Source organism: Dinoponera quadriceps, unplaced genomic scaffold (genome assembly GCF_001313825.1).
Source record: "Dinoponera quadriceps isolate SergipeBrazil2010 unplaced genomic scaffold, ASM131382v1 scaffold629, whole genome shotgun sequence".
Taxonomy (NCBI): domain Eukaryota; kingdom Metazoa; phylum Arthropoda; class Insecta; order Hymenoptera; family Formicidae; genus Dinoponera; species Dinoponera quadriceps.
In genome coordinates, this window is record NW_014554884.1 from 361,534 (window position 1) to 381,826 (window position 20,293).

The 20,293-nt window shown below is 46.9% G+C and overlaps 2 protein-coding genes across 2 annotated transcripts in view; both read right to left on the reverse strand.

The window, feature by feature from the left end:
* The window catches only part of LOC106742371 (BMP and activin membrane-bound inhibitor homolog), a 20,750-nt gene extending 4,586 nt beyond the window's left edge, over window positions 1–16,164 (reverse strand). Inside the window, exon 1 of the mRNA XM_014615250.1 lies at window positions 15,641–16,164. Within this exon, the coding sequence (XP_014470736.1) occupies window positions 15,641–15,782 (142 nt within the window). The 5' untranslated portion in view covers window positions 15,783–16,164. The remainder of the gene's footprint in view (window positions 1–15,640) is intronic.
* Window positions 16,165–17,983: 1,819 nt separating this feature from the next.
* The window catches only part of LOC106742370, a 10,746-nt gene continuing 8,436 nt past the window's right edge, over window positions 17,984–20,293 (reverse strand). The window contains exons 4-5 of the mRNA XM_014615249.1: window positions 20,061–20,211; window positions 17,984–19,278 (exon numbers count right to left, since the gene is read on the reverse strand). Of these exons, the coding sequence (XP_014470735.1) occupies window positions 20,169–20,211 (43 nt within the window). The 3' untranslated portion in view covers window positions 17,984–19,278; window positions 20,061–20,168. The remainder of the gene's footprint in view (window positions 19,279–20,060; window positions 20,212–20,293) is intronic.

Below are 20,293 nucleotides of genomic sequence, written 5' to 3' on the forward strand. Positions count from 1 at the left end.
GGGGGGGGGGGGGGGAGGGGGACGAGTCACGTCGGACGGTGTATACGACGAGGAATATCGAAGGCTACATATCGGTATCTCGATTATCGATCGCAAGTACGGACGAATTGAGCTCCTATGTTTTAATTCGACGTCCAATCGGCCGCGTCCGCGAACAAGCAGACACGAATAATGAATCGATGTGATGCAACATTGCGTGTTGCTTCGAACCGCACGAGAGTTCCCAAATAAAAATCTTAGAGCTCTGCTGATTCACTCTGCAGATTTCGTCAAATTTGAGACGCCAGTGGTGAATTTATTGTCCATTAACGTTAGAAATGATTGAGTATCGCCGTTTCGTTAAGGCTGGAAGGACTTACTTAAAGATCAAGAAGGAAACAATAGAAGAATACCGGTGTATAAAGGTCACACTGTTGCAGTTGAATATTCAACTAGTAAACAAGAATATTCGACTCAATAAGTATAAATATATAATACATGGAGAAATTTGCAATAACTTTTGTTCAATTATTTCCTGCTTGATTGCGTATCTTACGAGCCTTTCCTTTCATCTTCTTCCTTTCCTTTTCTTGCCTTTTAGCTTCTATTTAAAAATGACTTAACATTCATTCATCTGAACAGTCTACCTGCATTGAATATTTATTTTTGACTCCAACAAGAAATATATCAATTATGTAACTTACTTAACTGCAGATAGAGCATGTGCGATGAACAAATATTACAACGGAGAGTAATGAGTAGCGGGTAAAAATGAAACAACAAACTTTTTATTTTCCACTTTCATAGAGTCTCATGGCATAAAGAATTTCGATAGAATTTGAAGATTCAAAAAAGGTGGTAAAAAAAGAGTTGTAAGTTTGTTTGAGTCGTATTTTTTTACTGCTTACGTTTTTCCGTATGTCATGGCTCTAACAGTTGCACGTCAACGATCATCGAATGCAACGAGGGACACTCGATACACGTCGTCTCGTAGATCGCCTCGGAATATATTTGGAGAGCGTTGATTTAATCGTGATCTCCCGGCCACCGAATATATTCGGCATTGTTCGACGAGCGACAACAGTCTGCAGGTGGCAACTTTGTCCTTCTCAGAGAAGTGACAATTGTTTTGGGACGCTCGTACGTCGCGTGCTTTTCCGTAACCAAATTAATTACGTATCGAGCCAACGAATGACACATATACCACAGCGCGGAGCACGTGTATCGTTATGTTGTTTACAATTCCGGCCGGGTGACGGAAACATTTTGTTAGTTATTAAAACATTCAGTCGGTTTCTTGGCGATTAAAAATCGAAAATAATTTTCGAGTGTTAAAATCGACCTGAAACCTTGCTGGTACTGAGAGAGACTCGTTTCTCTATGATGTTGTTTGTTTCTAATAATACTCCTTGGAACGCGAGCTTCACTTTAAATCTGCCAACGCCTCTTTCCACCTACATGTTGTTTTATCATTAAGTTTAGATTTACATTCTTATTGTGATGTTTATGTCACTGTTATCTTTAGCCTTATAACTCCTTTCTTTATTCATCCTTTTCGAATACCCAAATTATATCGAAGCTTTCTGACGCCAAAAAAGAAACAACGGAGACCATGAATACAAGAGAGTTTATTGTTTACTGATATTAATTATTTAATGTTCATTCATCGCACATATCCTATCTGTAGTCGAATAAGTTGAATAATAAATTCACTGAAATTAAGAATCACAAGATTAATTAAACGTAGAGAATATCACGTTTAATCAGAGTAAATCGGAGATATTAAGTATTTCTATAAATACTTCTTTCAGTCTCGATAGCCGAAAGAACAGCAACAGGTAGCCAGAATTGCGCCTTTAAACTCGATGAAATTCGCAGGATCAAGAAAGAATCAAAATTTCGACTCTCAGGTGCGACTTTCCTCCGCGCAAAAAGACGCGAAGATGCATTTCCGCGCGACTCCATTTCCGCGTCGCGCCTGAAACTCGCCTCTCCGCGACTTATCGGTCGCACTATTTATTCTTCGAACACCGCGCGCTATCGACTCCTCGTAAATCACGAAGAAAACGGATAAACTCTCGATAATGTGTCACTTTGCGAAGATCTTATCTCGCGCGAAAAGGAGCGTCTCTCTCTCTCTCTCTCTCTCTCTCTCCGGGAGATAAGAGCCTGCATTCGGAACGAAGCACCGCGCGCGATATTCGAGAACGAGAGCTCGAGGGAGAGCCGGCTCCCTTTTTCTCTTTCTCTTGTCTGCCTGAGGATAGAAAGCCCGTCCTGGACGACGGAAACGCGATTCGAACGAGCACCGTTGTACATGCAATTAGAGGAGCGAGCGACGACCTATGTACGCGTACATACATACGACGCGCGCGGTAGATATCTAGGCGCACGCCGGAGTTGTGATGAAACTAACGAGCCTCTCTCGGCTCGCCTCGCGAGAGCGAACGCGTGTACGTACGCGCGCGAAAGTGCGTCCGTATGTAACTCGCGAGCGTGTTGCGCAACGCACCGCGCGGTCGCCCGTAAGGTACACACGGGACGCGAACTCTCTATTAAACGCCGAATATACCGTGCGCGCCGCTTTCCCAATTAGCGCGCTACCGGCCCCGCGCGCGCGCACGTAACGGCAATTAGCGTGAGAGTGAGAACAAATTGCGTTTTCGTGTGTATGTGTCTGTGTGTGTGTTTCACGCGGCGCCATGTGGCTAATAAACGCGCGAAATTGGCAATTTCGCGGGCGCGACTGCGATTTCGAAATACGTCGATTTCGTCGCAGATGGATTATCATCCTCGAGTCGTCGTCGTCGTCGTTATCGGAGCTTCCGTTGGCGTTTTTACGTTCATTCGTGTTATTATTATGCGCGATCCTTCCCGAAGAGTATCTACGAACGGTACCACGGGCGATTGTTGTTGTGTTTCTTTAAGAACGCCCACCGTGGAAATATGTCTTGCTGCGCGTTACGCGGAGAATATATTAACCCCTCGGCGCTCGGAAATCGAGCGAGTCACTCGACGTGACATTTCTGAGCCGGCGGCTCGAATGTCGAACCGGACTCGACACGAATATTCATTAACGCGTTCGTCATCACGGCTCATTAGAAAAAGCGTCCCCATGGACCACTTTTTTTTCTTTTTATGCAATAGTGTGAAACAGATTTAATTTTTTAACGTGGACGTGGAGTGAGAAATTATCGCTGTCACGCGTGTGTGTGACGTCGGTCTCGCATGAGTGATCGGTGCACCCACACACGCGCGCGCGCGCGTTTTTTTCCTGTAAAGAAGATAAGAAATAAAGAAATCCGCGGAAAAATTGAGAAAAAAAATCGATCTTTCCCGAAATTGTAGAACTATATTTCTCCTTCTCTCGTGGAATTTTATGGTGAATGTTTATACACAGTGATGTCCGTCGTATCTTTTCTGACAATGAGAAAAGAAAAAAAATGAACGTATCTAAAAGTGTGTGTGTGTGTGTGTGTCGGTATTCCTAAAGAGATTAAAATCTGTAAATTATAAAAAGTCATTAAATCTGGCGATATACCGGTGCGTTACGACGAAAACCAAAACGTTTCCTCGACGTTTCGGCATCCAAATAGTCTCGCCTTATTATCGAGTCGGAATCGAGGATTCCTCGCAGAGCGCAAAGAGTTAAGGTAGCGACGGGAGAGATTCCGAATGACCCGCGCGAATGGAAAAAATAAACGGGCATCGGCCACAGGACGACGACGACGACGACACACCTGTTCGCATCTACTACAAGTGAATGGGCTATGAACTCGCAGAGTTATGCGAAAAGAAAAAAGAGACGTTCGCCGGGCTCATCAGCACCACGTGAAATGGCGAAAGACGAAAGGAGTGGTCGAAAGAGTGGTCGATGATGAAGAGTGGCGAGCCGGCAGCCGAGCCGGAGGACCGGTCCTCTTCTCGAGGAGCCTCGAACGGCAGTCCAGCTCGTGAGAAACTTTTGTACTTGAGCCGCGTACAATAACATGTCCAAACAAACCATTGAGTCGCCACGGAAGAATTAGACAATGTCGACCCTTCGCGACGGTATTACTTAGGCAAGAGGAGACTGGCCTCCCGCTGGGCGGCCAGGTAACAAACAGTCGTCGTCGTGGCAGCGCGGCGTCTGCTGACAGATCAAAGTGATTGAATAATAATCGTCTCATCGACCTGTGTTATAGTCAGAGAGTTCAGCATCCTCCGATAAGTAGGGCACGGTATTTTAATCAGGAGATGCGCTTTTGTCGCGCGCGAAGATATATCGCGACAAAGAGATCGACCAAGCATCACCCACTTCGGGAGGTCGAGTGTCTTTCCATGTTTCCGAAAAAATGTCGGCCTCTCGAAGGAGAGAGCAGGTAATACGACCGAGTATTCGCCGTGTGGTAAAAATTCTCCCTCCGGCGAGGGATGAGCAGCGTGGGATGAAGAAGCAGCGGCCGATCGCTCGCTCGGTTTCGCCTAATTTCCGCCTGACAAAGAGCTCGCGAACCAAAGTGGTATTTCCGTTGGGACTTGTAACCATCGAGCTGGGTCATCCGACCATTATGGGGAAGGAGGGATGGTCCGGTAGGTTGGCTCGCTCGGCCGGTCGGTTACTTCGGAAAGCAAACGGCGGGTGGACGTCGGATGGTTACGCGGGGTGGCAATTAGCAAGAACAATAGGGAGCCGGGGTCCTCGTTTCTGGGAAGTAGGAGGGTCTCGCTGGAGGGCCATTCTCTGCCGTTCCGTCGGGGCCTGTCTTCCGAGGGCCCAGGTATATATGTATATGTGTGTGTGTGTGTGTGTCTAAGCTCCGGTCGAATGTAGTATACGTAAGTATACGCGGCTCTCGGCATTTCGGCCGCTAGTAGATAGGTTCTGGATGTTCCCGGGCTTCGGCAACCCGGTGATTAGCCCTACTTAACTGGAATATGCGGACGGACGCGCGCGACGGACGATGGGCGAGCGGCCCATCGGCAAGTAAAAGGCATCCTCATCAATTATATGCAATTGCCAAATTGCTCCAAATTACACACGCGCACCACACAGGCGCGTTTCACGGACGTGCCACGCCGATGATCCCCGCGGAACGTAGCTGGCTTTATGATAATTTTCGGAGTTTTTGCCCAGGCAATCTGCGCCGAGCGAGCGAGCAGGCACACCGCGAGAGAGCACCTTTCATTACGTCCCTCGCCGAACGCGCTCTCGTGATCGGCTGTCTCGAGGTCGTGGCTCTAATTAAACCTTCAAAATCCGACCGAGTCACCGGGAGTTCCAAGTTCGCGCCCGGGTGGCGACTACAACGAGGAAAGAGATTGCAATTGAATCGACGACAATCCGCCGGTCACCCTTTATTCAGAGAAATTTAAAATGATCCAATGATTCAAAAACGTTTTATAATGGTAGTTTTAAATGAAGATAGTGATATGTAATAAAAATCAATTGTACTACTAAAATTATTTGCAAGCAAACTTTTCAAAAGATCTTAGCAGGAATATTAAACGCAAGTACCTCCAATCATTCTGGGCAATTAACCAGAACCTCTCAGAATTTTAGACAAAAATAGAAGGTTCACTCAAGTTCTTCCATCTTTTAAAGTTAACGATACAATTACATCCTTGAGATAACACCCTTCGGAATCTTCGTTTTCGCTCAAATCTACAACGCTTTGGCGCGCGAGAAAAGCACGACGACAGAGCGATTTGCGGCGGAGATCACAGATAGACGACGACGTTAAGCCGCTGCGAAGCCTAATTGCACGTTGTCGGCGACCTGAGATCTTTGCGTGCTTGGACGCGGGGACAACTCGTGCGTCCCGGACGCGACGTTTCACGACGTCGGTTCGTATGCAACGTCAACGACGCGTCCTCGCTGCTCCCCGGAGTTTCAACAACTCTTTAACGGTTTGCCTGCCGGCGCAGGAATGTTGACCGAGAGGCTAAGCGGTGTAACCCTAACTGGAGTCGCTGAAGCGTTTGATGATTTATTGCGGGAACAAAGGGTGAAACGCGCGCGCGCGCTCTACGCCGAGAGGAAGTGCGAGCCAACCGATCGAGACAGCCGTGGCGAATTATTATTGCGAACCGGGCAAGGAGGGAGGAAGGAAGGAGCCGACAACAACCCTCTTCTTTGCCCGATCGCGGTATATCCGGTGTAACTAATAACCGGTTCGACGTTCGAGCTCACCCTCGTGCGCGGAAGCGATGAGATCTCGTGGATGTAAAAAAAAAAACCCTGAGTCAGGAAAATTAACACATTGACTGCGGTCGTGTCATATGTGTGATAAGTTGCGAGTTGACTTTGTGGCGCGAACGTGTTGCACGTGTGTACACTGAGAGAGATTTTTTCAAATTTAATCAATTTCATTGCATCCAAACAAATCTCATCGTTGGCACGTTCCGAAGAAACTAATGTTTCGATTAATAAATACGATTGGTAGACTTTTCAACGAATGTGTATCTTTATCTTAAGTAAAACAATTTGTTTGAAACAAAAGATAGTTTTCTTATAAAGAAATCCTTTGTTTCATTTTACATATTTATCGTAACCGAATAATATTTTATCCGGTTAAAAGATATTATTTCAAACAATGGCGTTCCTTCTGTTAAATAATAAGAGTTTTCTTGAATGAGACAGTGAAATTTTTTACTCAAGCAAATAATATTTCATATATCTTGTTTCTGTGAAAGAAATCTTAGTCAAACAAATAGAAATGCTAAATCTGAAGAAGGCTTTTTCTCTGTGTACGTGTTACACGTTAGAGCCTGGTACTTTTTAACTAATGTGTGCTGCACTCTGGAACTTCGTTTCTTTCCCCTCCGACGTCAGGTTATACACTTGTTTCTTTCTAATGGCAAAAAGTACAACCTAGCTGAACTAACTAAAAAAGACGGATCTATCGTGAGTTGACTTCATTGTGACACGTGTGATTCGTTGCGAGTTGACCTCGCGGTGCGCGTACGCATTACGCACGCGCGGCACGTGGAATCTGATTCCCCCTTCGGGAGGAGAGAGGAAAACGGAAGAAGATTTTCCGCGTCATTATCATACGATGAAGAATCATTCGCGCAGGAAGAAATCATTTCCGCGGCAAGGGTTTCTTCCGCGTTTCCACGGGTTTTGCAGTCCGCAGGTGTTAAGCAAGAAACGTGGCTGTTAAGAGATTCGCGTCGCTGAAATCGACGATTTCTGTTCGTTTCTGCTTACGCCACTGCGGCGAAGAAGAAGAAGCGACAGCAGGTAGATGTAGGCGCTTCTTGGAGCGTGCATGCCGAGCGATTACTAAACGATATCGCGTTCCTCGCTCGACCACGCTTCATCGAGCACTATCAATGAAACCGGAGCTACCATCCCTCTCTCTCATTTTTCCTCCCCGCGGTGCAATTTATTATTTATTTACACCACTTGCGCGTATCTCGCGCACCTTGCGTCACGCGACGCAATCTCGCATACGTACGTAACCGCGCGAGATACCGCGTCGAGTTGGCGAAACGGTCGACGTCGAGGAGAAAGAAAAGAGAAGAAAGTTTCGTTCGATTTGTTCCTCTTCCCGGTATGCGATTCACACCGTCACGACCTGCCGAGCAGAAACGCGAAAGTAGAATAACTCGTATGAATGACTCGGCTTCGAGTGCGCGGCTTATTTATAGGCGCCTTTTCCCGGCAGCCGTTGACATTGATTCCGAGAATCTATCGGCTCGTGCATTTATTTATAGACAGAAACGCATTGTGATCGCGCCGAGACTCGTAAGAAAAGAGTCTCGCGTCGTTAACGATGCGACACGTTCGCGCGCGCGCAAGGAAGAGCGGGAAGGAGCGAGAGAGAGAGAGAGAGAGAGCGCGAGTGTTACGCCTCGGGGAGTATTGAATTCGGTTCGAAATCGAGCCGGGAAAATGGCCGGAGGAGAGCGTTCTTGTTTTACTATTAGTCCTGGGAGTGATTAATGTTCCCGACGATATTGCCTCGCGATGATCCGCTACCGAAGCGAGTACCGGCCGGCCGGCCACCGAGATTCTCGTTTCCATCCCGCGATTACTTTCGCTCGCCTCGAGCGATGATGCGAACGTCATCGTGGCGCAAAAAGCGCCGCGAAGGGGGAAGCTCGGAATCGCGTTAATTGATCCAGAACGGCCGCGCCGTTATTGACTGGCTATCGCGCGCGAGCGTCGGCGGCGCGCGATTTCGATGCGAGTCGCGATTCAATGTGCGTATACACGAGAGAGATTTCTATCCCGGCAGCGCGCGCGAGTGACAGCGGGTACGCGGCGAAAATGTAAATAATGGCCTTTGAGCAACAGTCGTCGGCGCAACGTGCATGTGTTTTATCGCTGGCTCTCCCTCCCTCCCTCCTTGCGCGCCTGTGTGTCGCGTACAGAGATTGAAATTAAAATAACGAAAGCAAGACGGACGTAAAATTGAAATTGATTACACCGAAGCTGAACAGTAATCGAGAGACGTTCTCTTACACGGAGAAAAGGATTTCTTTAGATTTAGTATTTCTATTTATTTCACTGAAATTTGTTTCATAGAAACAACATGTACGGAATATTTGTTTGAGTAACAATTGTTGTTCCGTCGACTGAATTGATTGATCGGGTGAAAATTGAAGTTCCTCGCACGTACACGCGAGTGTATAAAAAATAGAAAATCTTGTGTTAAATTTAACACACGGCCCGCACAAATTTTTTGTGTTAATTTAACACAAGGTATGTTGAAAAGTAACAGCAAACATTATGTAAGAAATGAACGCAAAATTACATTAATCGACACCGAAGTATAAAATGTGTTATTTTAACACATATATATGTTGAATATCAACTCAACACAAATTTATATTGAGGCAATATAAACACGCATATTAACACGTTAAATTAACACACCGGTACGTTAAAAATTTAATATAAAAATCTTAATAAGGACCGATTTTAACGCAATATTTTTTACAAAATATTTTTTTATTGTGTACACAGTACAAAAAATTTGGTTACAAACAGCCCACCTAAATTTTTAGGTTTACATTAACATGGGCAATATGTAGAAAGTGCACAAATATTATAAATATTACAAATTAACATATTCACCCCGTTAAAGTAACAAAGAAATTTAGAAGGACCGTGACACAGCATTTTAACTACATAATCACTGGAATCTTCGTCCGGGAGTCCCGCCGATCCGCCGGGACTTAATTCCTCGGCACTTTTCGGGCTCTCTCGCGAGGCATCTCCGCGACTCTGTCACGGTTTATAATCGAGACATTGCGACGCTGCATCGGCCGTCACTCTCGTCAATTTAGACCAGAATAGATCGCGCGTCTTTTCTATCGCGTTCAGCGGCCGGACGGCGTCCTCCTCCTCCCCGCTTTTCTCTCCTCGTCGTCGCGCATCGCAAGTTCGTTGATCGCCGGCTACCGAGCCGCAGAAACGGCGGATTGCGACAGCGCTCGTTCATTTGGATTCGACGCATCTCGATCCCCGCGAGAATTGCACATGCATGCATGCCGCACGCGTGCGTGCCCACTCGCTCGCTGGTCAGCCAACTTGCTTGCGCGTCGCGGCGCGCAGCGCGCGGCGTCGTGTCGCTTGCGCGTCGCATACGAAGCGCGCGATTAACATAACCCGCGCGTCTGTCTATTCGAATGCCGAGGATATAACACGCGCGCTGATTGATGGCCGATTGTAAATAGCGAAGAGCAAACGTCTCGGCAGTTATATTTAAATACGCGCGATTTTGCACGACCGTCTCTCTCCCCCCCTCCCTCCCTCTCTCTCACGTGTCGTCGCGCATCCCTGATGAGCCGTATCGCGGAATGCACCTTGGGCGCCAAAGGGTGGCGATGGCTCGGGGAGGGAGGAGGGAGGCGCTTCTCGCTCGCGGACGGTCGCTTTTTTATGTGTTTTACCGTGGGAAATCGCGCCGGGCCAAGGCGGAACAGTAGGTGGTTGTTGCTTCGAGGGCGTCGGAAAGCGACGGTGGTGGTATCGGATATTCTAGACAGGTTAATAAATGCGACGGCGGCGGTCTCGCGGCCCGGGAGTTGTAATTACCGCGCGGATAGGAAGTGGCGTACTGAATCGTAAACAAGTAGTAGCAGCGAGATCAGGATTACATGAATTAGCGCGTTCCACAGTGAACGCCTGTCATTCGGCGCGAATTTCGTTATATTCCCGAAGGCGACTCTCCCCGTGAGAAATCGCCGACGCACTCTCGACCCCGGCGGTTCTCGCTCTCTCCGACGAACGAACAGTGAAAAGTGTTCGGGAATAACGCGGGAAATCTCCGCGCGTCGCTTGCGTCAGTCGGCTCGTCGTCGTCCTGCGACCGAGTCGGCCTTTGCGCACCCGGATGACGATCGCGATCTCCGGGCGAAAGCGCGGCTGCGTTGCCTCGCGCGATTTTCCCCGGTCGGTCACCCGGGCCGACGACGGGCGTCCGTGAGATTTCGCCGTCCCAATTAACCGGCCGTGAGTTGAGCGAGGAAACGAGAGCGAGACGGCGCGAGACAGCGGGAGAAAGAAAGAGAGAGAGAGAGAGAGAGAAAGAGAGAAATTCGTCGCGTCGTCGGTTTTTTCCCTTTCTTTTCACGACGCACAACGCGTACGTGCCGTACTGCAACGCGGGCTACTTTATGTACGTACGAACGTGTATATACATATAGCCGAAGAGAGGTACAAACTCGTCACGCACGCATGCACATCCGTGTGGCCGACAGGCGCCACCGGGTGACGGTGTGTGCGTGCGTAGCGTAACGCCATGCGCCAGCTGTAGCCGCGCCGCGGCACTTACCACCGCGTGAGTGTGCGTGCGTGCGTGTACGCGCGCCTGTGTCTGTGCGTGATAAACCGGGCGTGTGCGTGCATACGTTCCGCTCCTCGTGGCGTCGATGAGCTCGCATTTTTCGCCGTCGTCGTCGCGCCGCTCGAAGACAACGGTGGCTCCACGACGACGATGACGACGACGGCGCGACGAATAACGTGGCAGATCGAAGCCTCGATAATAAAGCGATACTTTCGACTAATCATCCGGAACGGTGTCCCGTCGATGAATTCATCCTTAGGCGCGATTACGTTTCTCCGATCATGATTATACTCGCTCGTCGGGAAGATCCCACAATTGAATTATGGGGAGCGAAAGGACGACGATGCGCGCGATCCGTAAAGTCCATTAGCGACTGCGATCGCGGATCGAAATTAATTAACCGAACGACCGGACAGACGAGACTCGTTTTCGTCGAGCGCGCGCTGAAGAGACGACAACGACGACGAGGTCGTCGTATCAGGGGCGCCGCTATTATACTGTACGCGAATAGATTAACGAGCGATTCGCCGAACGCATACGGATTAATGACCCTGCGATATCGAGGCTCGTTGCCATAGCGCTTGCCGAAGATGCGAAATGCATCCGAGGAACTATAAACGGCCGGCGAAACGATTCCGTGGAATTGACGATCGGCTCTCTCTCTCTCTCTTTTTTTCTCTGCTTGTTTAAATACACACCACGATCAAGAGCGAAGGCATATTTCGCGTCAACAGTCAATTAACCGATCGAATATTACTCCGGTCTGAAAAGAACGCATCTCTGAATGACGATATCGGGGCGATAAGCGCAAACTCTCGCTGAAGACTACGTGTTGTTCCCGGGGAATACAGGGTGAGGCAACAACCATCGTCACTTTGAGTGTCTTCGAGAAATACAAATATTTTACTAACGACTTGATGATGTAAAGATGGGAAAAATTTATATTTACAGGTGTACAAAGTACGATAACTATCAGTACGCAATTTTTTCTACACTGAGGAAAAAAATACTTTGATATTTTTTGCGGTGTGCTAGACGAATTTTCCTCTTACACGGAGAAAACGGTTTCTTTGGGTTTAGTATACGCGTTTATTTGATTTGGTTATGTTTAATATAAACAGTGTAATTCAGTATCAAATATTTTGATAGAATACTTGAAATGAAAACGTTGTTTCATTTTTAAAGGGAATAATATTTCATTTTTAAAATAAAAATTTAAAAAATTAAAAATTAAAATAAAAAAAAAACTAAAACTTTTAAAATAAAAAAACTAAAAACTTTTAAAATAAAAAAAAACTTCATTTTATTATATATTAAATATTACCCCGCGCTCTGAAACACACAAAGAAGTTCTTCAATACTTTACAAGTAACACAATGTTACTCCTTCCAAATAATTTGCTGTTTGTGACAATCATTGTAATGTTTGGATGAAAACAACAAAAAAAAAACATGTTACTTGACGTAAAGATATTTATCGTTCGAGTAACCACACGATCCTGTTTATTGAATTAAATTTGCCTGTTCTAAAAGACAAGTTCGTCTCAATTTAAAAAATCCTATCAAATCCAAAGAAATCGTTATCCCCTCGTACTCTGACACTCCCGAAGATATCGACTATTTAGAGATAAAGTGACAATAGTTATTGCCTCACTCCGTATACCACGGCCATGTCCCCGAGTTCGTTGCTCGTAGTTGTTCACCACGGTTCAGCCGGATCTACTTAGTAACGAGTCCTTTATTTGTAACGCGGATGATCGTTGCGCATTCGGGATCGCGCACCGAGCCCCTTCGGCCGGCGTTTATTATACGAGTGCATTCACGAGTGCATTCGCTGGGTTTCAGGGATTATCCGGAGAGGAAAAGCGAGCGAGAGACGAGCGCGGTGTGTACGCGGACGTGCAACAAGCGTGTCGGTAAGCACATACACACAACGGAGTATATAGGTAACCGCGCTATGTACTCCGCTATCCACGCGCCTAGCTGGCGCCCGACGTATACTTTATCGTCTTTCTAAACTCCGCTATCGGGAGCGCCGGAGCGACAAAATTTCTTGATATTTATTATTTCGCGCACCGCGCCGCCGCCGTATGCTTTTGTCCACGGCTACTCTCTCTCTCTCTCTCTCTCTCTCTCTCTGTGCGCGCGCGCAGACATGAATAACTCGAAGAAAACTAGGGACGGAGATGCTGGCGCGTACGTGAGAAATAATAAATTACACACCGCCGTCGAGACGAGAACGCTAAAAATGCTGTGCATCGCTATAAAGTACCGTCGTCGTCGCTGTGTGCGCGCGAGCGCACACGCGGAGAACATGTGCGTGATCTTTCGGAAATTCGCGACGATTGTTAACCTCTCTAGAGACGAGTGATAATCTGAAGGAAATGATTTAATTTTGAAGTGACATCCGGTCGGCCGTTTAACGGGACTTCATTTTTTGGTTCGGTGGAATTTTTGGGTGGTGATATTTGTTAGCAGTAATGTTCGTTGTATTTTCTCCGACAATGTCTGAGTTAAAGAAGAAGAATTTAACAAAGTTATTAAACAAAGTTATTAAAGCATTATAAGAATTGTACAAAGCATATACATGTGTTACGGTAACTCTGAGAAGGTTTAAATGTTTATCACAATTAAATACTCAACAGTAGCATTACAACAATGTAACAATTTCTCATTCAAATATAACTGTTATGTATAACGTATGTTATATTACATTTACATTGTTGAGTGAGAAATTATAACGTTCACGTAATGGTACTGTTAGTTGATGTTTACTGAGTATTGAATTGTGATAACCTTTTTAACTCTCTCAGGATTACTGTGGTATAGCCAACTTGATTTCCTATAATATATATGAAAAAAAGAATTGCTACGTTCAAGTAAATATTAGCTGAGAAGTATCGGAGTAGTTTATTTTATTTGGATTAAGCATTACTGGCACACTGAAAGAAAAGTGCTGTATTCAAGTAATATTTATTTAATCCAAATAAACTGCTCCAAAATTCCTTGATAAATATTTATTTGAACGTAGCAATTCTTTTTCAATGTACAATCGAGTTATTGAAATGAAAAGTTAAAAACTTCCTTTCTCTCTTATCTGAAGAGGGGAGGGAGGAGAGAGAGAGAGAGAGGAAAGAACTTTTGTTTTTATCTTCTTTCTCTTATTGATTCCACTTACTACAGATTCTTGCTTCTATTATCGTCGCCGCCGGTTCTATTCTCTTCCTATTACTAATCATGGTCGTTAGAGGAGGCAGAAGTAGCGCACTGGTCAACGTTGACGCTAGCAGGCGCCGTTCGCGAATGTAAATCTATCGATCGATCGTGAATCACTTGCGCGTCGCGCGACGCGAGCGTTCCTCCCGCACGCTCGGCTCCGGTAAACGATTTTATTTCTCGCGTTGAGCATTCCACGAACGACGATCGACCCCCTTTCGAGGTAGTTTACACTATCGCCTAATAGCCTTGTTTTTTTTTTCTTTTTTCCGTTCGCAACCGAATCGTTTTAGCGAGCTCCTTGGCGCCGAGCGGCAGCACGTGAGTCTCTCGCTCTGCGGGATACGTGTATTGTCTCACGATTGAACGATTTACGTTTTTGCGAGAAACGAGAAGTTTCTTCTGCTTCAATAAAAATTACACACGTATAAACATACACACAAGGAGGAGATGGAATATTTTATTATCCTCCGACGGAGAGGAAGAGAGCGAAAGTGTGTGTGTGTGTGTGTGTGTGTGTGAAGTATGTATGAAGTATAAACGCGTGCCGGAGAAAACGCTTATCGCGTTTTGATAAAATTTCTTTCTGAATAGATCGATTTAACGCGTTATCGCGCTTTACAGTTGCGAGAATACGTGCAATGTTGCATGTGAACAAACAGCTCGTTGTCTTGCAAATCCATCGCTCGATCGTGCGATTTGCGGGAGTCGCCAGTGGAATTTTCGACCGGATTTTCCACCGGAAATCGGGAAAAATCCCGATATAAATTCCCGATTTCCAGCTAACACACGCGCCGCTACTCTCGTTATTGCGCGAACATGCGATCGAATTAATACGGTAACCACCTATTCTCGAGGAGATATACGCTATCGCTAAATTCGCAGGAATTAGCAAAACTAGCGTGCCGGGCACGTGCGTCGGCCGTATTTCCTGCGATCATTTGCACGCAAGTATCTCACCTTCGCTAGTAACACATATACACACACACACACAATATGACCATACTCTCGTGCACAAGTGCGTCGAAGCAATTCGCGAAAGCGGCCGCCTGTCATCGCGGAGCGAGAGAGACAGAGAGCGAAGGAAGCGTGTCTGTGATTAGAGGCGACGGACAACTAACGAAATCGAAACGCCGAAGAAACCGAACGCGTTTTCCGCTCTCACACACCCGCTCTGATTTGCCCGGCGGGAAAACTCGTAACGTCACATCGCCGGGAGGAAGAAAAAGGGAAAGAAAGAATCACGACGATGCGATTGGCGCGCGAGGCGAAAGGCCTGGAAAACACGTTCCGGATTTTATCATATCGAAGCCGCCGCCGTGCGATAGAATCGCAATTACGAAAGCAGGTTATATATCCTCGCGGTTCTTCGGCGACCAGCGCGAGCGAAATCGCGGATCGAAGATCGCGATTGGCGATACGCGCTCGGATTAGAATGCCGAGGGAACGGCGGTCCAGCAACAAAGCTCGAGAGAGCTTGCGACACGGCCTCAGCCTCCGTGGACACGCGCGGTGGCTCTTTAGCTACCGTCTTTTCCCCTCTTCTCCTACTCCTCTCTTCCTCACTTCGGCGCGTGAATTTCCCTCGCGATGAAGCGGGCAAGCCGCGAAATGAGATCGCGTGATCGATCGCACGCGGATGAAGAGAGAGAGAAGGCGCATTACCGTTATCGGCGGATCTGGCCTCGTCGTCGGCGAGCACCTCGTAATCCTCCGGGTCCAGGTGGTTCGGCGCGCCGCTTACGACGACGGCGACGACGAGGCTTGTCATCACCGTCGCCAAAGTCACCAGGTCGCACGGCAACATCGCGGCGAGCGCGACGAGTCGCAGTCGCTACGCCGGCGGGGCAGGAGTGTCTCAGGAAGAGCCTCGGTCGCGCGCGACTCCGGTGTCTTCGTCGTCCGTACGATGCTTTCCGGGAGATCGGGCATGTGTCTCTTCTTCTCGAGGGATTAAGACGCTCTTGTCATCGCGGAGCGCGCGATCGCGTCGTTATTATCGCCTCGGCGATCGGTGGCTCGTTCCCGCGCTGATTACCGCGTCGAGCATAACGCGATCGCGGCGGAAAAACAAAGGTAGAGAGAGAGAGAGCGACTCGCGAATGCACCGAAGAGAGCGCGCCCGACTTCGACGATGTTCGGCGGCTGACTGACTGACTCACTGTCGCGCCGGCTCGCCGCCGCCAGTCGACTCGCACGCACCCGCCGGCACCCGCTTTCAAGAACACTCGCCTCGGATACTTTTTAAACCGGGGCCGGCTGCCGCGGCGCCGCCGTTGTGCGCGCGCCCGCGCACCCTCGTCGCCGCGCGCCGCAATTCGTTCTCTCTCTCTCGCACGGATGCGAGGTAATTATCCCCGGTTACTCCGATTACTTTGTCAAAAGTTCAAGTCGTTTCCGCCCGGGAGGTGTCACAGTTGTCTCCTCCCGATCTCTCGTCGCCCGGTTTTCGACTCTCCGATCGCGTGACGCGTTGAAAGTTTCGTATATAATTGCACACACAGGAAAATACGTATTAATATGCATTCCAGTAAATGTTACTTGTTTCGAGTACTTCTGAGTTTATATATCCGCACGTATATCACACAAGTTCACCATAAGCATCAAATTATTCAAAATTTATTGTGAATTCTACTATATATGTGTGTGTGTGTGTGTGTGTGTGTATATATAGTTTCATATTTACTTCCTTGATTGAAATACTAAATTTATATGTATAAATTTGGTTTTTTTAATTAAGAATATTAAATATTGACAAACTTAAGTTTGCTTATTCTAGTTAATCGAAGATTTAACATTTTCTCAATAAAATTTATAATATTCTCAAAAAGGGAATGAATTTTTTTCTAGTACGTGTTCACAAGTATTTCTATATTTTATGATAAGTATTGTTATCGAGAAAATATTCTTTGCTGAAAATAATTATTATTTAAAAGAAGGAAAGTAAACTGAGGAATCGCCTTTCTAAGCAAAATAGAACGATATTCTTCTCTGGTACACAAAGAGGAGTTATTTAAGTGCTGTCTACATAATCCGTGTCTACCGACATCGATTAAATCTTTAACCTGAGTTTGAACGTTCCTTAAGCAACAACTTAAACTTAGGTTGAGATTTAATCGATAGTAGTAGAAACAGACACAGTATACACATATATATATATGTGTGTGTGTGTGTGTGTGTGTAGCGACACAAGTCACTAAGCATCATCTTGTCTGTCACTCAACAAGGACAGAACGACGTTTGCGTCGACTTGGGTCACTGAGTGAAAAGAAGCCGTGTTCGAGTAGATACGAACGATTTTCGTAGAAAAGAAAAACGTAGGAAGAGAAGGGAAGAATAATTCCGCACAGTCGTTATCAGGTAGCGAGACGATGAAGCGCGCGCGCGCTCGTAGGACTCAATTATTTTCCCGAAGAGTGGCGTGCCACTTACATTAACGACATTGTATACATCCGATCGGCCGGCGCGGCGGCTCTCGCAAGACGCGCGTGTGCCAGTTAAAGGCGAGCTGGTGGTGTGGGTGGGTGCGCCGTTTGTCGGCGATAAGTCGGTGAGAGAACAGCGGAACGGAAGGGGAACGGTGGCGCCTGAGTCCTGCGGCGGAACGTCACAGCCAAAGTGACGCGACGGCGACGCGTCGCGGCGCGTCCTGTCGCGTCTTCGTCTCCTCTTTCTCCTCCTTCTCCTCGCGCGCGCGTTCCTATCGATGGGTCAGTCATCGGGTGGTAACACGCCAAGTCTCCTTCCTCCTTCTTCCGCCACAATGTGGCGCGCTCTTGCCTCTTGTTATTGTTCCCCGCTTTAGTCTAAATACAAGGCTTGAAATAGCGACACAACGCGTCGTTGTTTAGACGTCCGCTTTTCGGCCGAGCGTCAGGCAATTAGCCGTCCGTTCCTTTGCCGTGGCGCGATACCGCAGCCACCGCCCAGCTTTGACTTATTCTCATTGCAGCAATACATCTGCTCGTTACGTGAAAGAGCCCGAGGGTAAACACACGATTTAGCGGCGATTTAGCGCGACGGATCCGGCGCGCGCGCGCAAAATAGTCGAAGGCAGCGCGAGAAACGCGGTCTCGTTTCCGATTGTAGGTCGGGATCGTTTTGTGCACACCATTCCGCTCCGTGTGTGAGTATTTATACGCGTCTCTCGTGTATTTTAATCATTCCCATACAAAATGCACTGTTTTGTACAGCCAAGAATAGATTTGATCTTTCCCTTCGCCGTGAGACCGCGAAAAACTGCACTGCTAAAATTACAAAGATATATACGTACCGATTCTTTTTTTTGCGACAGGCTGTATATTAAAATCACAAAGACGTACACCTCGATTTTTCAAATCCATTTCTTGCAACGAAATTATACATTAAAATCACGAAATTATACATTAAAATTACGAAATTATACACTAAAATTACAGAGATGTATACTGATTTTTTAAAGAAGTCTCATTTTTAAAAGGCAAATTATGAATGCCACAGCTGAATATCAATCTGAATTGAAAAACCTCTTAAAAGCAGCAAAACAAGAAAAAATTACTAAGTTCTTTAAACCCTTGCCTAAGCCTGACAATAATTAGTAATAGATATTGTTAAAAATCACTTATTAAATTTATTTTATTCTGATATTTTTTTTATATTTTGGAACCATGGAACGTATCCCCTATAATCCTATACAAATTACCATTCCATATCCACGGATTCTGTATTCGCGGCAAATTTATGGAACATATCCCCCGCGAATAAAGAACTTTTACTGTATATATATATATATACATATATATCCCGATTTGTTTTTACACACACCAATTAATTATATTCTGCCTAATCTATAGCTACGTGAGAGTTCTTAGAGAGCCACGTACAGTTTCCGCGCATAGAGCACATCCCTTCGGTCATTTATTCACGCGACTTTATTCACGTTCGATAGAATTCCTCCGCCACGATGACGTTGCGCGTACGTTATTCGATCCGGCGTATATGTACGTACGTGCGCGTGTGTACGTCCGGCAACCCGGAGAATGAGTAATTACGTCGAAACGCGTCCGGGCCGGGGCACCTGGCCGGGGCCAGTGGTCGGACCTCTCGACGGCCCCTCGTTCAATGGCAGCCAAAAATTCGGGCTGCACGGTTCAGCCGACGTTAGTCATACGATGTGTAGAACAAAGGACGGCCAGCCTGACGCTCGTTCGTTCTCCCCCTCAGGAAGCTTCGTCAAACACGCATCGGCTCTCTCGCATCCCGACTCGTCCATCATGTGGCTGACGTGGCTCTTCTGGGACCTCCCCCGCGGTATCCAGTAATTCCTAAATAAAGATAAGCGAGGCCTCGTTAGATGCGGCGGCACGCATAATTTAGGACGACGGGCCCCTCTGCTCTCCTCTCTTCTCTCTCTCTTCCTCCTCTCGCGCGTACAGGACGAATTGTAATCAGGGAATTCGACTCTAACGATTTGGCTTGATTGCTTCGCAATCTTCACGATCGAAATATCCGTCACGCGTTACGATACCGATCACCGGGATCCTCAGAGCTCTCTATAGCTGAACCAGTGCTGCCTGGAACTCCGATGCTTTTCCTTTCAATCAAATCTGTAACATGCTTCACTCTCTCCGACGAAAAGTGCAACCTAGTTCAGCTACAAAGAACGGACTTGGAGTATCGCGCGTTACCGTAGGTTCAACTTGTTCGCGTTCTTAGTAATATTATTGCCTACTATTATTGCGATACTGAATCTTCCGCCGGCGCTACTGCTGGGACCTGAAAGCTATCCGGCGAGCGTAACAAAAAATCGCTTTAATGCAGACTCGGCCGGCCGGACTGTCGGCGGCGGTTATCTCCCGCACGGCCGGCTTCTATTTATATTTTCTGTTCGTTAGTCGATCAGCGGCATACGATCAAGGCGAGAATTATATCCGCGAGCGTGAGCAAACGGAGGCGCGTTTTAAGAGCAACTCTCGAAAGCGAGTGTGAGACACTGCACGATCGCGCAGTAGGCGCACAATGCTTTCTTTTCAACTTCGTGAGCACACACCGGACAGGTTTGCGTCCCCGCCCTATTTTTCGCATCACGATGCGCTAGATACTTTACCTATAGTTTCTTCTCCGTTCGATTCCCATTGAAGGAAAGACAATTATCCTACCACAATTATCCCACGATGAATCGCAATGTAATTGAGACTCGGCATCGCGTTTGCAATTAATTTACACTGTCCATTGTGTAACGGTTACTCCTGAGAAACCTACAACACGGAATGTTTTAATTAAAATGTAATTTTAATAGAAGAGAAGCTATTAGAAGGTATTATGGCTCTTGTAGGGGGG